The sequence below is a fragment of the Phyllostomus hastatus genome, unplaced genomic scaffold (assembly GCF_019186645.2).
Source record: "Phyllostomus hastatus isolate PE091 unplaced genomic scaffold, TTU_PhHast_1.1 phas_contig_495, whole genome shotgun sequence".
Classification (NCBI taxonomy): Eukaryota; Metazoa; Chordata; class Mammalia; order Chiroptera; family Phyllostomidae; genus Phyllostomus; species Phyllostomus hastatus.
The window spans coordinates 5,687,605-5,710,271 of NW_025333895.1; the positions used below are offsets into that span (position 1 = coordinate 5,687,605).

The following is a 22,667-nucleotide window of genomic DNA, read 5'->3' on the forward strand; positions in this document are numbered from 1 at the left end:
TCTAGAAATAAATAAATAAAATCTTTAAAAAAAAGAAAAGAAAATTTTAGTTAAAAAAAAAGAAAAGACTTCTCCCAAACAATGTCAAATTGCTGGCTATTTTTTTTTCAAAGCACTTCTGATATAAGATAACATCAAACCGGTCATTCAGAACAGATGGGCTTTCAGGTAATGAAAAATTATTATAGCGCTTGCTGGGAATCTCACACCTATTAAACCTAAGGACAGCTGTCAAGCCCTTCCCTACTCGGCCCCCACGGCACCCAGCTCAGCGCCTTGCACAACCCGTGCTTGCGGGGGCTACGCCCCAGGTAAAATGAATGGTGTCTATACTCAGGCTAACTATAGTGGCTTTAAAAAAAGCACCAAATAGTCATTTTCAGTCATGCTATAATTACGGTAAAAGGTGTGGAAAAGAAGTCAACCTTGACCTCTCACTCTGAACTCCATTCTCTTTTTCTTGGGCTCGAGTCGCCCACGTGCTCGGAGAAAACCATCATTAGCCAACCTGACAGAAAGCCACTAAACACTGCTTTCCGCCCTGGCTGCTGCGGCTCAGGGGACTGAGTGCCGGGCTGCAAAGCGAAGGGTCGCTGGTTCAATTCCCAGCCAGAGCACATGCCTGGGTTGCGGGCCAGGTCCCAGGTTGAGGCCGTGTGAGAAGCAACTGATCGATGTTTCTCTCCCTCTCTTCCTCCCTCCCATCCCCTCTCTCTAAAAATAAATAAATAAAATCTTTTAAAAACACCCACTGGTTTTAGTAGGTAGAGGATCAATTTATTTGGTGTGAAATTAATTTGCAGACAAAACTATTCCCAATTAATTCTTCGAACTTGGTTCTATGCTGTGCATATTTTTAAACAGCGCCTAAAATAATACCCTTATGACCTGTTCTGCAACAGCGTTACTTAGACAAGCGTCAAGGAGACTTCAAACGCAACACAGCACCCCTTAATTACTTGGGAGAAAATTTATAGAACCCTTCTGAAGAGTTAGAGATCAATTGTTTCCTACAGCATTTACAATGGCTTTTACATTTCCAGAGACTGAGGAGCTTCCTAGGTTGCGTCTTGGTCGTCTAGGGGAAAACTGAGACGCCCAGGACAAGTCTGGGGGTTGTTGGTTGTTGTTTTTTCTTTTTAGTTTTAACTGAGGTGAAATTCACTAATATAAAATTAACCATTTTACAAAGAACAATTCAGTGGCATTGAGTATGTTCACGTTGTGCAGCCACCAGTTCTACCGAGTCCCACGAGATTTCCGTTCCCCTACAGGAAAGACCCGGGCCCGCCCCGCAGGTCCTGCCCTCCCGTCCCCACCCCACGCCCTGGCAAACGCCAGTCGGTTTCCGGTCTCTACGGATTTGCTCGTTCTGGCTACTTTACACGAATAAAATCACACAGTATGTGACCGTTTGTGTCTGGTTTCTCTTCACTAGACTTAATGTTCTCAGGATTCACCCTTTTTCTGGCTGCGTAATATTCCATCGTGTGGAGAAGCCCCGTTTGGTTCATCCCTGCAGCCCTCCGCCGACATAGGGGTTGCTCCCACATTCTGGCTGTTGTGATCAGTGCCACTCTGAACACGCCTGTACACATGTTCCTTCGAACACCTATTTCCATTTCTTTGGGCGTATGGTCTTCAGTGGAACTGCTGAATCATACAGCGATTCTAAGTTTAATTTTTTGAGGAATTGCCAAATGGTTTTCCGAGGCAGGGGGGAAATTTGACATTTCCACCAGCAACCCACAGTGGCGCCACGTGTTATTTTCCGCCGTTTTTACTGTAGTCGCCCCAGTGGGCGGGATGGAACATCGCGCCGTGGTGTTGACCTGCACTTCCCAAATGACTAACGATGCTCATCATCGTTCAGATGCTCGTTGGCCATTGGGCCACCTTCCTCGGAAAAAATAGTCTCCTTCTGTCGCCCACTTCTGTGACAATAATACAAATAATTTTAATCTTGACTATCACATTCTTTATCATTGTTTTTTACTATCCCTCTCTTTAAAACTGACCCCTCTCCCCACTTTTTAAATCATGTCCAGAAGTCACATAAACTACGTTTAGAGCCTGAATGGTATCTAGTCACAGGGCAAAATCCAAGACCGTTTCCAGTTTGGCAACCGGCTTATTTATGGCATACCTACTACGTGCAAGGCACTATGCTGGGTGCTGGTGATGCAATGTTGAACAAAACAAATAAAAAACCTTGCCCTCATGGAACTTATTTCCCATGGAAAATTTGATAAATACTAAATCTATTTAAACCTGGAAAATGGACATAGTAAAAATGGGAAATTTGCCATCTTCACAGGAATACTTTAAAATAGAAAACCCATAGCCCTGACTGGTGTGGCTCGGTGGATTGAGTGCCAGCCTGTGAACCGAAATGCCGCCAGTTCAATGCCCCGTCGGGGCACAGGCCTGGGTTCCGAGCCAGGCCCTCAGCTGGGGGCGTGTGAGAGGCAGTGGATCCACGCTTTTCTCCCTCTCTTTCTCCTTCCTTTCCCCTCTCTAAATAGATAGATAAATAGATAGATAGATAAGAAAATGAATAGAGGACATGAATGGTTTGCAGAAAAGAAAATGATTCTTACACTTGGGAAGGACAAATGACAATTAGCACTATACCAAAATGCCACTTTTCACCTGATAAGCAGACATGGAGACGCCTGACCGTGCACTGCTGGGAGGGGGGGCGCGCTGCAGGGCCGCAGCACCCCAACACAGGGCTGGGGAGGGCGCACCGTGGGGCCAGCCCGGGGTGGGGCGGTTTGGCCACACCTCTCCAAGCTAGAGGTCTTCACCCTTCAAATACACTCACACGTATACAAAATAACACATATAAGACTATTCATCTGTGCCATTTTGATTTGTTTAAAGATTTTATTTATTCATTTTGAGAGAGAAGGGAAGGAAGGGAGAAAGAGAGGGAGAGAAGCATCGATGTGAGAGAGATCGATGGATTGGGGGACCTGGCCCACCACCCAGGCACGTGCCCTGACTGGGAATCGAACAGGTGACCTTTGGGTTCGCAGGTCGGCACTCCATCCACTGAGCCACACCGGCCAGGGCTGTACCATTTTTAATAGGCAAATGTATTGAAAATGCTCTAAACGACCATAACAAATTTTAATGCAGCCATACAACAGAATTGTATGTCACCATTAATTAAGAACTAATAGTTACAGTGCAAAGAATGAGACAACTAAGAAAAACAAAACCCACGATATTATAAGCGATAAAAAGTAAGGGACCGACAAGTATGAACAGTAGCCTAACTAACGTTTGCATGGGGGGGGGCATTTATTTCTAAACGCTCAATTGCTCTCCGGAATAGACCAGGAACAGCGGATTCCTCCGCGGAGGCAAAGGGCTGGCGGCAGAACCACGCGCCCTGCCCGCGCGCGGCCTGTGCAAAAGTACACGAACAAACAAGAAATCAGTCATGCTTTGACATCGGGATTCTCCTTAACAGAGTCTTGTGTGCTGGCGGAACCCGGAGATCATTCCCGCGTGCGACTGCAGGCAGGATATCGCGCCAACAAAGCCGCACAAACACACCAGCAGGTCTGGCGGGAGGCGGGCGAGGGCCACAAAGTCACCCGGGGCAAGAGCCCACCTGGCGGGAGGCTCCGCTAGGACCAAGCCGCACAGATCCCCGAGGTAGCAGCAGGCCGGTGTCAGGAAGGATGAGAAGGCCACCCGGGCTGTGGGGAGGACAGGCCAGCGACAGAAAGGCCTTGATGGTAAACCCTTGCTGGGTCTGTGCTCAAGTCTGAGCCCCGCCCACTCCACAGTTAGGGAACCCAGGTTCCCACGTGATCTGCCCACAGCACGCCTCGGAGCTGCCCCCAGAATCCACGGGGTGGGTCACCCTTCTGACTGCCGGGCACGTTAGCAAGTCGTCCACTTCCTCTCGTCTTACTCTTTTCCCTCGCCTCAGACGAGGTTCCCGCAGCCCTGGGCCTGGCCCACAATTCAAAGCCTACCAAGTAAATAGATGGTGTGTACAACAGTTTAATCCTTTGCTCTCCCTTTGAGCTCCCCTGGTCTCTGCTACCCTGAAAAGTCAAGGATAAGTATAACCTTCAGCTTGGCCTACGTGTGCAATCCCTGAACAGCCAGCCCCGCCACACTCCACACGTGTGATCTGGAGCTACTTATTTCTACCTACAAACACTGCTACGTATTATCACTGACAAATACAACTCATTTTTAAACAGCTCTTTTTACAGACCACCCCCCACGGTAACCCCCTAACGGAACACTGCTGGTGGGGACTCTCCTGTGCCTGTTTCTGCAGCTGACTGTTGACGTTTTCTGTCTTTTTTCTTTTTGTAATCGAATGGCAATTTACAGATCTGCTGGGAGTTATCAGAAACAATCCTGGCCCTAACCACCTGCTGCCAACTTCCTCGGAGGGTCTTCGTCTCGTTTTGTCGGCTGTCACCCCACCTCCCCAGGCAACGGCTGGAACTGCATCGTCCAGAGAAACCCACAGAGCGAAGAAGTGAATGCAGGTCATCGCCCTGCACTCTGTGTCCATCAAGCAGTTGGATATTTTTATCTGGTCGTGTAGCTCTCAAGTGCTTGAAGGTTTTTTGGGTGTGCTGTTATGTACCTACCACACTGGGAAAATAAACAACGAAAATGTGTCTCGGCCAAAACATTTTTGACCGGCAACACAGGCCCAGATTTTTTTTTCCCCCTACAGAGTTACACCCAAGACATTCAATCCATAGACAGAGTGCCGGACAGCTTAAAGAATGCACCTCCTGGTTCTATTTATATACCGCTTTTTGAATTGTTGAACCTTCCACAAACCTACTATTAACATTGTTCGCATTTCTCTGAGCTCCAGTGTGGGAGCTACGCATAAAACGTCTACCTAGAGTGCCCAGCCTGGGAGGTAGTCACGCCACAGCTCTTGACATTGACCTGCTCCCCATTTATTATGAATCAGTGCTCCCAGGACCGACAGGCCGGTGTCAGCCGATCCCGGCACTCGGATTACCCTCGAACGCTCGAGCTGGAGGGAGCTGAGGTCACGCAGCTTGGTTCACACCCAGTTCATCGATCACTCTACACGGCACCCTGCAGAAGTGTGTGCTCAGCTGGTCTCTTTGCAACACGGAATTCCAGGTGGGAGCGACACAGCATCACAACCAGCCACGTGCCGAGGCAAGTGATGACAGCCAGCGCTCGGACAGCTCACGGCGGCAGACGTGTGCTCCTCCGAGCGTCCGTGGACGCAGTGAGGAGTGTCAACAGCCCTGTGATGGAGGCCCTATCGTTATCCCCACCGGACAGGTGAAGGAACCGAGGCTGGGAGACTTGCCCAGAAGTACTCAGCTAGTCAGTATTCGGCTCTACACCGAGGAGTCTGGCTCCTGAACCCATACTCTTGGGCAATATGATGTACTGACTACATTGGAGAAATATTATAAGAATAATAGAATTGTCTGCCCTGGCTGGCGTAGCTCAGTGGATTGAGCTCAGACTGCGAACCAAAGTGTCGCAGGTTTGATTCCCAGTCAGGGCACATGCCTGGGTTGCAGGCCACGGCCCCCAGCAACCGCACATTGATGTTTCTCTCTCTCTCTCTTTCTCCCTCCCTTCCCTCTCTAAAAATAAATAAATAAAATCTTTTAAAAAAAAGAATAATAGAATTTTCTTAACGCTCCCTCGAGGACACATGTATTGATTTTAGAAAGAATGGAAGGAAGAGAGAGAGAAACATCAATCTGTTGCCTCCCGAATGTGCCTGACTGAGAACCGAACTTGCAACCTAGGTACGTGCCCTGACCGGGCATCCAACCCGCAATTTTTGGATGCAGGGGATGACACTGCAACCAGCCGAACCACACCGGCCAGGGCCTAAAATGGAAGCACGGGGACACGAGCAGCCACCGGAGGCCCTCCGGTCCGAGAGCGTCCCCCGGAGGGCGAGGACATGGAGAGACCGAGCCGCAGAGAGACACCCGGACCCCCGCACCCCAGCTCTGGTCCGGCAGGTCCGCTGCCTCCAGAGCACGGGCTGCACTTCACAGCTAAGCCGACAGAAAATGTTGCCCTTCACTCGGTATTTCTCAAACAACACTTCTGGAGCAGAGCAGTGTGGCTGACGTTGCAAAGAACGGGAAATGAACTGGAGGGGAAAACAACCAGCAAGACCATTCCTCCTGAAAGGAAATTGCAATAAAATGTTCTCTTCTGCGGGTTGCTGGTTATTCCAATACTGCAAAAACTCTTGAGATCTTTACCAAGAAGGACACAGAATCGCAACTTCAGGGTGCACACTCTCGTGTCAGGAGCTCGGGGCTGCGAGCTTGGGCTCAGGAGGTTCTTGCCTCCGACAGTGAGTCTTCGTGTCAGACTGTCTCAGCTTCCTATCCCGTTGTTTTCAGAGAAGAATAGTGTAGAAACTTCTGGAATGTTCCTAAACTTTCAATTTCATATTGTCAGGGACTTCTTCACAGAGAAAGCGATCACAGTTTACTTCCAGGCGAGAACAAAAGGACGCACAGTAGGCCTGTTCTTTAATCGATGAACAAGGGTAGTGTTACCAGCTCCGTGACATCCAAGGCTATTGTCCCCGTTTCTACTGTTTAACCTATCACCCCCGAACTTTGCCCCAAATCTCGCCCAAACATGACTGGGCAAGAACCGTGTTATCACGGGTCAGCCACCTGACGGGGACGAGTGGTCTCTGCTCCTCCTCGGCCGGGACCCCAGCTGGAAAGGCTCACGGGCTGTGGGGTCTCGACTGCTGGGAGCTGGAATTATCTAGAAGCCTCTCCCTCATATGGCTGGCAGCCGATCAGGACTGTGAGCCAAGACCTCACTCAGGCTGTCAGCCAAAACCTTTCCCGTCGATTTCTCCACAGGGTCTGCCCACACGGAGCTTCCTAACAATAAGGTGCCGGGCTCTCCGCGTCAGCACCCCAAAAGAGCAAGGCAAAAGTGTACGGCACATGTACGCTCCTGCCTCAAAAGTCACACGCTGTCGCTTTTACCCTATTCTGCTGGTCAGGGCAGGACGAAGAGCTGCCCAGGTTCACGGGGAGGGGACGTGAGCCCGCTCCCAGCCCTCAGCGGAAGGAGACGCAGGTCAGATTGAAAGAGCATGTGGGATGGGAGAGGTGGTTGAGGCCGTTTTCGCAGAATAGAATCTGCCACATGAATCTGACAGCATGAAGCAGATCCCCCCCCCCCGACTCCGGTTTATTTGGTGATCTAGTGTGACCCATGTTAAGCTGTCTCCGAGAAAACCAGAGAGGAAAATCGCTATCAGGTACAGCAGAGATCTCAGTCGACAAGGCGTGAATTGAATAATTCTAAATATTCTCTAGTCACCCTCAGATGTCAGAACAAAAACAAGTACACAGGCAGCTTTCAGAGAAGTAGAGTAGAAGCCCTGGCTGGCGTAGCTCAGTGGATTGAGCGCGGGCTGTGAACCAAAGTGTCCCAGGTTCGATCCCCAGTTAGGGCACATGCCTGGGTTGCAGGCCATAACCCCCAGCAACCGCACATTGGTGTTTCTCTCTCTCTCTCTTCCTCCCTCCCGTCCCTCTCTAAAAATAAATAAATAAAATCTTTAAAAAAAAGAAGTAAAGTAGAAACTATTAGACCGTCTGCAAAAACCTGTCAAAATAATGCACGTATGACACTGATTTCTGATTACTCCCCAAAAACCAAGTGCCCATCAGTGGCCCATTTGTGAACTGGCACATTAGTTTTACTTCTACGCCTATGAAAGCTTCCAGATCTGTTTATTACGCTGTTAGGGCAGTTTACAAAACCAGTCTTCTCGTCAGTCTGCACCCCTCCCAACCTGAAACCAGTTTTGCATAATGATTCTCAGGAAGACAAACAGCTCGGCACACAGAGGGCACAGCCACTGTCCAAAAGGGCAACCTATTGCGACAGGGCCACTGCTAAGAGACAGAGTTCTCAGGTTCAAGGGGCATGCTTGGAGGAACAGCGCCGTGCCAGGAGCTTAGAACGTTGCCACGTACGTTAATGCTCGCGCTCCTGATGCCCCACAGGTGCACTGCGCCATCCGACCCGAGCAGCCCGGCCCCGTTCCCGGAGCGCCAGGGGCGCGCACTGAACTGTCCCCCAGCTCAGGGCTCCTCAACCTTGTCCTCCTCACGGCACACGTACGCTAGTTACTAACATTCTACAACACACCAAAACATGCATTTTTTGTCGATCTGACAAAAAAGGTATAATTTTTATTGATTTACCAAAATAATAACAACAATAATAATAATAATAATAGTAATTGCCTACACTTTTGGCTCCAAAGTGACTTTTTAAAAGAGCAGGTGTCTACGTAAGGATTTCTGGTGCCAACATTTAACCAGTCAGAAGCAACCTCATTATGTGACCAATAAGCTGTAACTCTGCTGTATGACCCGTGGCTCAAGACAGGGCATTCACACCGGACGGCTATTGTTGTGTGGGCCGTTGTCACTCTTTTATTTGACCATCTGAGGGAGAAGAGGTCAGCGCCCCTGACCAAACAGTCAGGCACTGCACGTTTCCAGCGTTCTGGCGGCGCGCTGGCAGAAAATCGCCGTACCGGCTAGCAGGTACGTGCATATCTGACCGGCATCTTGCGTAACGTCCGGCAGGACATCCGTCTTCTCCTCGTCAACCACAACGCTTCCGTCTCTTACGCCCTTGTTTTTCTGCGTAGCCTTTATCGGGATCAGATACGCTCTATAGAGATCCCACAGAAGGGCAATCGTTGTTGGTGGTGGTGGTTTTTACTGTTTGGTTCATGGCCACGCTCCCTTCGCCTTGAATGAGCCTGGCATACAGTGGGTGGGTGGGTGGTCAGTAATATCTGTTGAATGAATTAGCAAGGACTTATCAGGGCACCTGAGTAAATGACAACGAGACAATTTATTCCACAAGGAATAAAGAACACCTCAGAATAGTGACGTGGTTCGCAAGTGGCTGTCAGGGTAAGAAGGTAGCTCCAAAATATTGCTGGGTTTCACATTTGTTATAAAGAATAAAAATCAGCAAAAACTGGGAAGGCAGGAGAAGGAATCAAAGTGTCACTGTGCTACCTGAGCCACGTCAGGATGACCTTGGGGAGTATTTTGCAAGTTCGGATTCTCAGATTTGCCAGTCTGGGAAAGGCTGGTAAGTGAGACGATAGAACACCTAGCATCCAATCTGGGTACCGGATATAATCTCAGGGATGCAGGACTGAAGAAAGATGCAATTGAAAAGGTCTGAATGTAACTTATTGCTCTGTAGTCTCTCTGAAGGAAGAGCACGTCAAAGAAAAGGAATGATCTACACAGCATCTATAAGATAGACTCTATTCTATCCTTAATGTAGATCTATCCCTCCGGAAGCGACAGTTGCCTTAGGCTTCCCAGAGTTTGCTGTCACAAGCCATTCCATTAATTCAAGTCCGTTTTGATTGTGTGCGCGCCAAGAAATGTTGCATAGAATTTAGCTCTCCACATAGATGAGCCTCCAGGGAGAAAGTGCACGGCTCAGCAAATACGAAGACTCTCCTCACGGATACACCCCTGTTCCTGGCTGGGTCGTCAGTCTCGGGAATTTGGTCAGTGCGCACCAAATGGGTCACCTCCCGCCAGAGGAACGGAAACACAGAGGGCAAAAAAGGAGAGACTGCGGGTTTTGACTTTCTGCCCATTTGGTGAATGGAAGGGACCCAAAGCTAATATACTAGTTAACCCGCAAGCCTAAAGAGCGCATTGGCCTGGCCCTCCCAGCCCCTGGCTCACCCCTGGAGATGTACACTGCCAGGTCTTCGCGTACCCAGGACCTCCTAGCTAACCCCACCGTATAAGAATGGGGGGGTGCTCTCTCTCTTGCAATTCACACAGTCCAACCAGCCACGCCCAAGCCTGCTCCTTCCCAACCTTCACGCTGCGGTCAGAGGACAGGAAACCTGGCCCGCGGCTACCTGCTTTCTGCAGCTCAAGGGTGACTGTGCGCCCTCTAGGTGGAGCCGTGGTCCTCACGTGGTTTTCAGCGGGTCGGTCTTTGCAGGCTCCTCCTTCCGTGCTCCGCTCCGCTCCTTCCTCCCAGACTTCGGAGGCTTTGCACGTGGCTTTTTCTCCCTCTTCCCGGAAGGCTGTCCGGGTCGCGATCGCAACCACGTCACCCCCCTCCCCTGGACACCCTACGATGACGGCGTCAGGACGGCACCTGGACGCCCCGCAAGCCCCACTGCGTCCCGGTCTCCAGGCAGCGACCTCCCTGAGCCCTCCTCGCACCGCACCGTGACTTCCTGTCCACCCTGCGGCACCCCTGCCAGACTGGAAGCGACCTGAAGACCAGACCGTGCTCCTGGCACTGAGGAGATGTCCCAAAAATAGATGCTGTGGACGCAATGTGGAAGTCTCAACGATACTCATCATGGGATCTCATGTTTATAATTTCATTTGATTACTTTTCATGTATACCTTGGTATCTTGAAAATTAAATAATGCAAATAGATGACCTATATATATTTTTTTTCATTTAAAAAGAGCCTCTACTTTTTTTTCCAATTACAGTTGACATTCAGTATTATATTAGTTTGAAGTGTACAGCATGGTGCTTAGATAGTTAAGTAACTCATGAGGTGGTCCCCCGATGAGTCTAATACCCACCTGGCACCATGTATAGTTACTACAATATTATTGACTGTATTCCCTGTGCTGTACTTTGCATCCCCCCATAAACTATTTTTTTAAGAATAAGTAAAATTTAAATTTAAAAATCCAATGTCAAGCTAGACAATATATTTTAAATTCACATACACACTCATGAAATCAAAATTTCTTTGTCCAAACAGACATTGTCAATCATTCCCATATGTAAAAAAAATATATATGTGTACGTATATCTATATATCTATATGTCTGTCCTAATGCAAATAATTTAAACTTCTTAGCTTTCTTTCCTAAGAAGAAATGAACCTCACACTCAGCTGGCATATAGAATAATTCATTATATATCTCAAGCAGCAAATATCCCTGTAACTTCAGTAGAACTTTTTAAAAAAGTGGTAATAATAGGCAAAGAGAACTATTTCCCCCTCAAAGGCAACATTAAAATTATATTTTGTGTGAACTCAAGTATACTACTAAAAGTTAGCATGGTTGCCCTGGCTGGTGCTGCTCAGTTGGTTGGGATTCATCCCACAAACTGAATGGTCACCAGTTCGATTCCCAGTCGGGGCACATGGCTGGGTTGCAGGTTCGGTCCCCAGTCAGGGTACATACAGGAAGCAACTGATCCATGTTTCTCTCTCACATAGATGTTTCTCTCCCTTTCTCCATCCCTTCCCCTTTTTCTAGAATCAATAAAAGAAAACAAATTAATAAGTAAAAATTAGTATGGTTAGTGTTTTTCAGTGCATTATATATATATATATTTTTTTTAAGAAAGAGATAAACATGCATGCTCTCCGAAAATCCAGAGTTCCTTCCCAAAGCAATGAGTCCCAAGCATTTTCCTACTATCAGGTTGTCTTACTTTATTATTTTTTTAAAGATTTAATTTATTTATTTCCAGAGAGGGAAGGGAGGGAGAGAGAGAGAGAGAGAGAGAGAGAGAGAGAGAGAGAGAGAAAGAAACATCAATGTGCAGTTGCCAGGGGCCGTGGCCTGCAACCCAGGCATGTGCCCTGACTGGGAATCGAACTGGCGATGTTTTGGTTCACAGCCTGAGCTCAGTCCACTGAGCTACACCAGCCAGGGCTGGGTTGTCTTACTTTATTATGAACATGCAAACAGAAGGTTAAATCCGAGGACAAAGACCTGACCGTGAAAACCTGATGTCGGGGCCAGTGAGCAGCTCATCTGTCACGAGTCCTGCCTGGGACAGGAGGGGCTGCAGTCTGTTCCCGAGGAACAGGGTTTTCTCTCCCTCTAACCCTCCCCGTGACTCCACTAATTTGTATCACCCATCACCTCACCCAACAACCTCCGAGCACGTCACAGACAAGCACTCATCTTCGTGGTGAAGAGGAGGCAGGCGTCAGCACCGGGCTTACAGGCTGGCGCAGCCAGGAGCACAGGCACACGCGGACTCGCCCGACACCAGCAAGGGGCACGGGAGGCCAGCGGGGCAGCCAGGCCGGGCCCTGCCCAGCCGCCTCCCTCCCGTGGGAGCACCCACGCCATCTCTCCCGGGAACCTGCAGGGTGTTGCCGGGCACCTCGGGAGCCCGCTCTCGGTTTTGGTTATGCAAATAGAAGCACAAAGGGAACAGCTTCCTGTAAAGGTGCCAGGTTTTCTCTTGCCAAAGATGGGAGGGAACACGTTTCATTTCACGTTCCTCAAGACCCAAAACTGGCGCAGCCCTGCGTGGGACGGCCGGAACACCTCCAAAGAGGTCGGCATCGTCTTCATTCTCTCGCGACGGAGTTAAAGAAACGTTTCACCCAGACACACGTTTGGGAGACGCAAAACCAGCAACCTGATACTAGTCTTACTATTTCACACCTGTACACATTCGTTTCTGCACATTAGAAGAGAAAAAAAGAAACCTTGGATTTGAAAGACGGGGCGGGCTCACTAGACACAGCAAGGAACACCTGCTGGGATGCAAGGAAGCCTCATTCCTGACCGCGGTGCTGAGTCATTCATTCTCAACGACACTCTCAACACTCTCAACTCTCGGTATGAGGAACCTCGAATGCTTTAGAAAGCAAAACCTACAGCAGGGATGGGAAATGGGAGTGATGGGGTGAAAAGGGATTGCAAGACACTCACAGAGAAGATGCCAGCCATTTTTAAACTGCTCTTGTTTGGTGTCAGAAAGAAAAAAAAAACCCTGTGTTTAAATTCCAGCCCTAGCTCCCATTGTTGTGGTGAGTCAGGTAGGTAAGCACCGTCCCCTCTGAGACTCATCCATAAGGTGATTCAACCCCCAGGGCCCTGTGAGGTTAGGAAACAATGCATTTACATCCCCCGAATAAAGCCCTGACCAGTGTGGCTCAGTTGGTTGGGCGTGGGGTGCGCCCTGCAAGGTGAAAGGTCACTGGGTCTGTCCTCAGTCCGGGCACACACCTGGGTTGTGGGTTCTGGGGGTGCGCACCAATAGCAACCAAACAATATTTTTCTATCTCGCTCACTTTCCTCCATCCTTCTCCTCCCTCTAAAAATAAACAAATAAAATCTAAAAAATTAAGCAATGAATTAATTAACATAAAGTCTTAAGCCCTGGCTGGAGTAGCTCAGTGGATTGAGCTTGGGCTGCGAACCAAAGTGTCACAGGTTCGATTCCCAGTCAGGGTACATGCCTGGGTTGCAGGCCATGACCCCCAGCAACCACACATTGATGTTTCTCTCTCTCTCTCTCTTTCTCCCTCCCTTCCCTCTCTGAAAATAAATAAATAAAATCTTTAAAAAAAAAGTCTTGAAAAAAGATGCCTCGGGTGCTTAACAAGGTGCTCCCTTCTGCTTTCATATTTTAAAGCACGGGGGAGGCCATGGCTGGTATAGCTCAGTGGACCGAGTGCCGGCCTGCAAACCATCAAGGCTGCGGGTTCGATTCCCAGTCAGGGCACATGCCTGGGCTGTGGGCCAGGTCTTTGGTGGGGGGCGGGTGAGAGGCAGCCCAAACACATGGATGTTTCTCTCCCTCCCTTTTCCCTTCCTTCCCTTCTTTCTAAAATTAAACAAAATCTTTTATTTAAAAGATAAAAAAAGAACAGGGGAGAATTTGGGTTCTCTGCATGATTCCTCAGAAGAGCAGGGCGGCACAGCAGCGTCACAGTCTGCAGCGGGGAAAACCCACGGGGCGGGGGGGCGTGCAGATGAGGCCAGCAGGCCGTGACACCGATGCTCTAAAAGCTGGGTGGGGAGTACATAGGGGCTCATAATGTTCCTTTTTTTTTTAAGATTTTATGTATTTATTTTTAGAGAGGGAAGGGAGGGAGAAAGAAAGAGAGAAACATCAATGTGTGGTTGCTGGGGGCCGTGGCCTGCAACCCAGGCATGTGCCCTGACTGGGAATCGAACCTGAGACACTTTGGTTCACAGCCCGAGCTCAATCCACTGAGCTACGCCAGCCAGGGCTCATAATGTTCTTTTCTTTAAGTACACTGGCACATTTTCTATAAGTAAAGAGTTGAAACAATAACAATTTTTGAAGGCATTAACTGGGAAAAGATGAGGAGAGCCCCAAAGCCCTGGGATTCGATCTCTCCTTTCTACACTGTGACCTTGGGCACCTCGCTTTACCTTCTGAGCTTCAGCTCACTCTTGTGAAAGCAAATAGTGCGGGGAGTGTAGGAAGCTACACTCTAATCAAATCATCTTTCCAGAAAGGACTCCCTGCCCAGAGGCAAGGGGTGTGGTTAGCAGACGGCTCCCTTTGGAGTCTGCCTCAGCTTTTGAGCCAAGGTCACTGGTCATCTTACAGCAACCCCCAACCAATGACTGAGCAAGATGGTAGCCAAGGTGACAACATCCTGGGCCCATGAATGAGCAAAGGAGCGGTACAAGGGCCTGGCCCGTTTCTGTCCAGTGTGCGACTCCTGGAGTGGGTGATCTTTGCCCTGGAGCTCCCATTCGGCCTGGGAGAGACGTCATCATTGTCGGGTGGCGTGGTGGCCGGAGGGCTCCCTCTGCCTAATCCCACTTGCTCCCTTTTCCACTCACAGGTGCTGCTTCCCAATAAAGCTTAGCGCTCCTAACTCCATCTTAGAATTTTCCTCTCTGGGCCTGCCACTGAAAGGCACCTGCCTCACTGGATTCTTTGTGAAGAATAAATAAGGCGATGGGTGGAAAAACTTTGCACAGCACTGGGGACGTGTTAAGCTCCAGATAATTAGCAAAGTCGATGACAATTATTCAACAGTGTTTATGGCAACAGGGAATGGTGCATGTGAAAATATGAAAAGAACCATGAAGTTTATGTAATTATAAGCTCTGCTTAGTTTTTTAACCCATAAAGAGAGTGAAGAAGTACAAGGTAGAGAGGAAACTGAAGTTGCTAAAATATATACACGATAATCCCAGACAGTCTAAGAATTAATTAAAAAAAAAACCCTCATTCTAATTACTAGAATGGTATGGTCTAAACTAAAAAAAAACCCCACAATATAGCTAATATGATATCATAACTTAAATGTTAACAGGTATTCTAACTTTTGCAACAACAGATTGAAAGTTTCATCTCTTTTTTGGTGGTGGTGGTGGTTTAAATCTATGTGTAGCATTAAACAAGTGAGGCTATTGAGTATTACATAAATTTAACACAGAATTACAGAATTTACAAACCAGGCGAGGTTGACAAGCTAAAAGTTGGCCCCATTTGGAAGACTAGGATCAATCAATATTAAAAACGTGTCTATTCTCAGTCAACTCTCTAATCCACATGTTTGGCCCTTTCTGATTTTCAAAAGCTTTAAACTAGACACACCATTCGGTCCGAGCTAGTCTAAGTCTGCATCACTGAAACAGGAAACAAATACTTCGTTACAAACACTAGTTCCAGAAGACATCACACCCACATCTTAAAGTCTAATTAGATTAATTTCCCGGGGAACTCAAGTATTCTCGGTAGCTTGCAATTTTTCAGTGTCAAAATAAAGCCTTATTTTAAAGTGTGGGTGGTGTTGCCGAAACATGTATGAGTGATACTTGCAGGAAACACAATATTAGCTTTAGCTAGGGAGGGGGTGCAACCTGACAGGCCCTTCAACAAAGCACTTTCCCTGTCACACAGACGTGAAGCAGGACTTAAAATGTGTCACCTGGTGAGCACGGACACTCACAAAACCGCCTCATGGCGCTAGACACGCAGCCTGACCCACCGGAAAGGCGACTTAAATAAACGTTCGGGACCAGATCTAATGCACACGGTGAAGCCGACAGGCTGATGTGTAAATATCAACCACAAAATCTCCGGACCTCCCAGCTTATGTTTAATATTTACTAACAGGAAAAGACTGGGCAAAGCTCCTTTCAGTGGAGGGAAAGGGCTGACGAAGTTGAACTTGATTCCATCTACACTCGATTTCATCTATCGTCTGAGGCGGTTCCTCTCGATGCACCACAGTCCCGGATGTGACGTCCCCCCTGTCGTTCTTGCTACATTGGGGTCCCCCCATGCGTCTCTGAAGGGCTAAGCAGAAAGAGCGGCGGACAGCTGTGAACCGCTCTCCATGTAAGTGTTCTGCAGCAAGAAGAGGAAATAAGATAATTCTCCAAAACCTGGAACTATTTATAGTCCACTGCTTCAAGACGAAAGAAGAATCAGTTTCAAGTCTGAACACACTATCGAGTGTTCTACTATAAGCACACACATACCCATCAGGCATTAGCAGCATGAACAACAGAAAGGAAATGAAATCTCCCAGCCCCGTCCTAGAGGTGGAGAAGGTACCCAGGCTCGGATATTCACGGGCAAGGGGTCTACGGGAAAAAATCTCTGTACCTTCCACCCAATCTGCCGTGAAGCTAAAACCACTCTGAGAAATAAAGTCTATCAAAGAGAGAGGGGCCTAGAATGACAACAAATGAAAAAAAAATTAAATTTTAAAAAAGAAGTGTACATAGTGCTCACAACCACTCAAGTGCAGAAAGGTGTTAATATTATTCTCCCATTACTTTAAAAAAGCCAATGTTAAAACAAAAGGGGGGAGAAGGATTCATTCATTTACTCAATAAATATTTATCAGACTCCCACGACATGAGTCAGGCATTGTTCCCAGGGCAGTGGGAGGTGCCTCTCCCAGCGCTGCTCTCGGGAGCGCATTCCACAGCCGGTCGCCGCAGTCAGCGCGGTGCGGGGTGCGCAGTGTATGCCCGGCCTTGTCCTACAGGCACAGGTTTAAAAACAACCTACCTACGGTCGACACAGGTGGGTTTTTACTAAGCGAACCAATCTGTCTTGTTCAGGTCTCTCTGTTCACTTTTTTTTTTTCCTTTTCATTGACTCCAGAGAGAGGGGGAGGGAGGGAGAAAGAGAGGGAGAGACTCCTCGATGTGTCTGAGATGCCTCTCACACGCCCCCTCCTCCCCCCACTGGGGACTAAACCCGCAACCAAGGCACGGGAGGACAGGGAATCGAACCAGCGACTTTTCGGTCTGCAGGGCAACGCCCACCCAACTGAGCCATTCTGGCCAAGGCTCTCTGGTCATTTTCTTGCTTTTAGTGCTTTGGGCTCCTCTGTTTCTTACTAGCACCAAGATAAACAAATAAAGATGGCAGCGAGGACACTTGGGAAAAAAAGCAGCTTCTGTCGCCCAGTAATTTGCTGCCTGTAAAGATTAGCATGGTTATGCGGAAAGCTAAAATTGCAAATGGATTTATTTTCACTTCACAGCAATGATCAAGCTAATAAAACATTGACCTGATACTTCTATAACTTGTCACTTCTTTCTAATAAGTAGGTAAGAAAGAAAGAAAAAAAACTTCAAATGTAAGAAACTCTTGCTTTGCCATTTCTCAATGACCAGTCACAACTTCAATAACTCAGTGTGACCTAATTTACTCTGTTATCTTGACTCTTAAAACAAAGTCTTGAGTAAATTCATTGGGTTCTTCTGACAAACAAATGTAAATCTCTCTTTCCACTCTGATGTTGTAGGCCAGGGTTAAGACCTCCTTTGTACATCTTTACCAAAATAAGTCGGTATCCTTCAATGTATGTAATGTAACTTAGATTCAGATGGGTGCCTTGCATGTAGTTGCTGCTCAATACAAATTCTAAAACCTGGATTAAACAGCAAGGTTATGAATAGTTGTACAGAAACAATTTTATTGTAACCCAATCCCTTTAAAACAGCCATTTACACTTTGACCTGATACAAAATAGAAAGCCGCAGTTTAAATACAAACTAAGCCAATAGGCCCTGGCTGGTGTGGCTCAGTGGACTGAGTGCTGGCCAGCAAACCAAAGGGTCTCTGGTTTGATTCCCGGTCGGGGCACATGCCTGGGTTGCGGGCCAGGTCCCCAGTAGGGGGCGCGCAAGAGGCAACCACACATTGATGTTTCTCTCCCTCTCTCCCTCCCTTCCCCTCTCTCTAAAAATAAATAAATAAAAATCTTTAAATACAAACTAAGCCAATAAAGTCATTACAAATTATGGGTTTTGAGTCCATTTTTATAGTTGTATGATAACTTCCTGACAATTCTAAAAATTTCCTAGAATATGAAGGTTTAGTGCTGTACAAGTGTGGGGGGGAGGAGGTTTTACTCCCTCCACAAAGCAGGATGTGGGTAGAGAGTGAGACTTTCATGTAAAGTGCACCTTAGAAACCTGCAGTTTTTAAAAGTCTGTATGTCATTTCTCAGAGAGCTTATGGGACCAAAAGCTGACCTAAGACTGAAGTTCTCCATGGGATGTAATAGACAGTCAGTAGTGCTATGTTCACCTGAGGAGATATAAGATTTTTTTTTTACATCTATATGGACTTCGAGAAAAGTCCTCAAGTGTGCGGACACGGGAAGCTATTTGTGAAGGTCACGAAAGCTGCAACCACCTGGTGCAAATCACTCAGGGCGCCCAAACCACAGCTCTGTCTCTCTCCATCTAGAAGCGGGACTCGGCCAAGTTATGCCCGAGCGCCCCGTCATCATCTCTGGACACCCCAATGCCGCCATTCATGGAAAACCCTCAATCGCTGCCCTGGCTGGGCGGCCGACGCTGCCCAGCACCGCCCAGCACCGCCCAGCACCACGCAGCACACCACAGAACTGGAGTTTATTTTTCAGAACCCTTCATGGGTCCCTTTTTTAAATTTTTTTTTAGATTTTATTTATTTATTTTTAGAGAGGGAAGGGAGGGAGATAGAGAGAGAGAGAGAGATAAACATCAATGTGCAGTTGCTGGGGGTCATGGCCTGCAACCCAGGCATGTACCCTGACTGGGAATCGAATGAGTCCTTTTTTAAAAAAAAAATTTCAAATACTCATAAAATAAGGCAACTGAAAACAGACATTTTGTTGCCTTCATACTTCTTCGTATTTCACCTTAAAACTCAAAGATTTTGCACTTTGCTTATTAGAGCAAATAAATGTGTTATTCCTTTCCCTCCATGAAAACTCTAAGCCGCTCCAGGGCCAAAGCCGATACTCCAACGAACGTCTTTAGAAAAACAACAACAACTCTTCCCTGACACATGCTTGCGTATACACAACTGCGAACTGACTCACTCTTCCTCATAAACTTACCAAGCAAAAGAAAATGTCAGGCGCTTCACAAACCTCCCTCCTTCGAAATCTTTTCCAGCTAGTGTTGTTGTAGAACAGCTCAAGCACAAGCAGTCAAAAGCACAGCGGTCATGCGCCCCCCTGTCCCCATCACCCAGCTTCGACAACGGCCCGGTCACTCCTGACTGCTTCTCCTTTTCAATCATTTATTTGTCTGTTTGGTCGTTTTGCAGGGAGAGAGGAAGGGAGGGAGCAAGAGAGGGGGAGAAACACCCACTGATTGCCTTTCGCGCGCCCCCTACGGAACCAAACCTGCACCAAACCTGCAGGCTTGTGCCCGGACCCGGGGTCCAACAGGTGTCGTCGCGCTTGTGGGGAGGGACGCCCAGCCCAGTGAGCCACACCGGCCAGGGCCTGACGCCTTTCTTCCATCGCGGTGCCCGCCCGCTACCACCCCAGATCCTCTGGAACAAATCTAAGACTTCGCATCATTCACATATATTCCAGTTCCCGTTTATCTTCAACAGCTCCTCCCCTCCCCTCCACTGCGCCCCCCGCCAAGTGCACAGAAGAACGCAGGCCGTTGGGCCTGGTGGACCATTTCCCTTCTCCCCACGGCCACTCCCCTGCCTGGGTCAGCTTCTGTAGCATGCACCAGCGTCGCAGGGGGTGGAATACCCCCCTGTGTTCGGTCCCTTTAACCACAGCCTAGTTCGCTCAGAAATACACTGTAGTTTCCCGCCCCCCAGAATCCCCTTTTCTTGTTTAAACAAGTAGGGGGGTGGGGATTGTGCCAAAATTTCCATTCTCTTGATAAAAATCACTTCTGATTTGCTCCCCCTCCCCCAGCTAAGCTGAAAACAGTCAAAGGGAGTGGAGCAGAGACAGCAGAGGGAAGAAACACATTTAAAACGGTAGATTCTGCCTAATTAGGTGTGAGCAAATATTTTCAACCATCTGTTATTTTATTTTAAAGGGGAATATTTGTAAACATCAGCCCAAACTCTCGGGTTCCTTTAGACAGAGGATGTTTATTAAATGGATTATCTTAATTTAAAGGGGCCATTGCCTTCAGGATTTTGGTTAATAACCGTAGGTGCTTCTGAGTCTAAGAAATGGTTATGTAAGAACAATTAAAGCAAAAAAAAATAATAATTAAAGGAGGATGTGCTCTGTTTCTATAGCTCTACCCTTGTTTTATTTCGGGGTGAGCCTCCCTGGCCTCAGCTCAGAGAGCAACCACCACCCTACACTCGCCGCTCCACACCCTTTCCAAATGGGATTCCGAAGAGGCACTTTTGAGTTCATCATGGGAAATGTCTCGTCCGGAGGGACGGTTCGGTGCCGTAATTGAGATTTCCTCCTCTCCCCGCGCCGGACCCTGCGCTGCCCATCCCTCGCCCAGTGACCTCCCCAGGAATCCAGAGGAAGGCAGGGACGCGAGCCCCATCGCGCCCCCCACAGCCTGCGCTCCCGGGGTGACCTGTGCGCTGCCCGGTATTCCCAGTTCGCCCCGGTGCGGGACGCAGGCTTCCCGGCACTACGCCGCTGGTTTACGCACCGCACCCCCAGGCGAAGGACCTCTGTGGGGCGCCCCTCGCCGCCAGCCTTCCCCATTTCCAACTGTTTCCTCTGAGCAGTTGAAGAATGATTACCCCGCGAATGCCTCTTTCTGAAGGTGAACCCCCCCGAACTTTCCCCTCCAGGCCAAACGCCGCAGTCCCCGCATCAAAATCAGGATCTGAGCTTCCCACCGAGAGCGATACAAGTGCGCCCCAAACCGCCACAGGTCGGAAAGTCCTCGCCTCTAGAGGGAAGTCGCCGCTTCCAGACCCCGCGCCCCCAAACCCAGGCTGCGGGACCCGGCCCCACCGGGGCCGCCCCGCCCCCGGGAGCAGAGCCCGCTCGGCCGCGCCTCCGCGCACGCAGAGCAGCCCCAGGAACTCGGGACTGCGCGCCCTAACACAGAACGCGGCCCCCCAAAGCCGAGGGCTTCCACGCCCCCACCGAAGCCAGTTCGCGGCGCCTCGGTTACTCACCCCGAGGGATTGAGGTTCTTCCCTACGAACACCGCCGGCCTCCGGCCGCCTGGGGGACCCAGCCCCGCGCCCCCTGCTCAGGCCGCCGCGAGGACCCACACCCGCTCCCCTCGCCTCGGAAGCGTGAATCCGGCTCGCACCCCCTGCTCCGGCCAAGGCCCGCGAGGGGCACCCGGACCCGCGCGCCATCGCCCCCACCGCGGCAGCCCGGCCCGCGTCCCCAGCCCAGGCGCGCCGGCAGCCGTCCCCCGCAGCCCCGCGGGCCCAGCCCCTCACTCACCCAGAGCTCGGTACCCCAGCTCATGGTGCAGGGGGCGGGAAGGGGCGCGCCGCGCGGCGGGCGCGGCTCTCCGGTCCCCCTCCCTGGCGATCCTTTCGCCCCTCGAGATCCCCGCGATCGAGGGAAGCCCAGGCCCGCGCTGCCGCCGCGTCCTCCGGCTCGCTACTGCTCGCCTAGGGTCTCTTCGGCGGCTCCTCCTCCCGGTCGCTCTTCGGCAAAATGGCCCGAGGAAGGAGCAGCCCGGCAGCCGCAGCGCCAGCCAGCCCGCCCCACACCCGGAGAGCGAGGGGAGGGAGTGCGGAGGGCGGGGCGGGGGCGGGGCCACGCGCCGGGGCGGGGCCAGCTGACAGCTCGCGCACGCGCCGCGGCCCACCCTCCCCCAGGTGCCCTCCGCCCCGCGGGCGCGCCCGGAGGTGCGGAAGGACGCCGAGGGAGGCGGGAGGGGTACCCCCGCCAGTATTTTTTATTACTTAATAGCTGCCGCACTGTCTGCTCTTAGGACAGCCACTCTCCTTTGAACAGAGCCGGCCCCTGTTATTACCGGTGCTCTGCCGGGCCGGAGGTGGCGCCCGTGCGCGCAGCGCCCCCGTGCACTCGAGGACGGAGCTCTTCCCCGGCAGCCATTGGCGCCGACCCGAGTCCGCTGGGGGTGCGCCTTCCGCACGGCGCGGGAACCGCGGAGGCCCCGGAGCCCTGCAGCGCTGCGCGGTGGGTGTGGGGCCTGGTACGGTGCCGCCTGCACTGTGCAGACAGGGATGTCGGGGCCAGGAGCGATCGAGCAGCTTCAAGTGGCTAGGGAGGGAATCCAGGGGCGCACAACCAGTGATTTCTAATCTGTGAAACCAGTGGTTTCCAACTTGTTCGGCCAAGAAACGGCTCAGACGTGAAATCACGTTGCCGCTTAGTGGATAAAAACAAAGGCACTGGGTCCACAGATAAAAGTGTTTGGTTCCAATCCAGCCTCCCGCACCTACTAGCTGGGTGGCCTGGGACAAGGACTCCGCCTCCCGAGAAGCTCAGAGCCCCCGTCTGCCAAATGGAGGTAACGCATCCTCCTCAGCGTTTGCAGCCGAGGATCAGGGAGATAAGCACCTGTTACCTGGCTTATGTTTGGTAAACTGAGAGCTAGTTTTCAAGTAGATACTGACTCCATCTCTCTGTGTTCCACAGGTCTACACAAATATTCACG

At 49.9% G+C, this 22,667-nt stretch overlaps 1 protein-coding gene across 18 annotated transcripts in view; it reads right to left on the bottom strand.

Annotated features, from left to right (window-relative positions):
- Nucleotides 1-21,758, bottom strand: part of FNBP1 (formin binding protein 1) — a 112,649-nt gene extending 90,891 nt beyond the window's left edge. For all 18 annotated transcript variants that reach the window (XM_045846432.1, XM_045846448.1, XM_045846447.1 and 15 more), the window contains exon 1: nt 21,479-21,758. In XM_045846432.1, the coding sequence (XP_045702388.1) occupies nt 21,479-21,502 (24 nt within the window). In that variant the 5' untranslated portion in view covers nt 21,503-21,758. The remainder of the gene's footprint in view (nt 1-21,478) is intronic.
- Between the last annotated feature and the right edge of the window lie 909 nt (nt 21,759-22,667).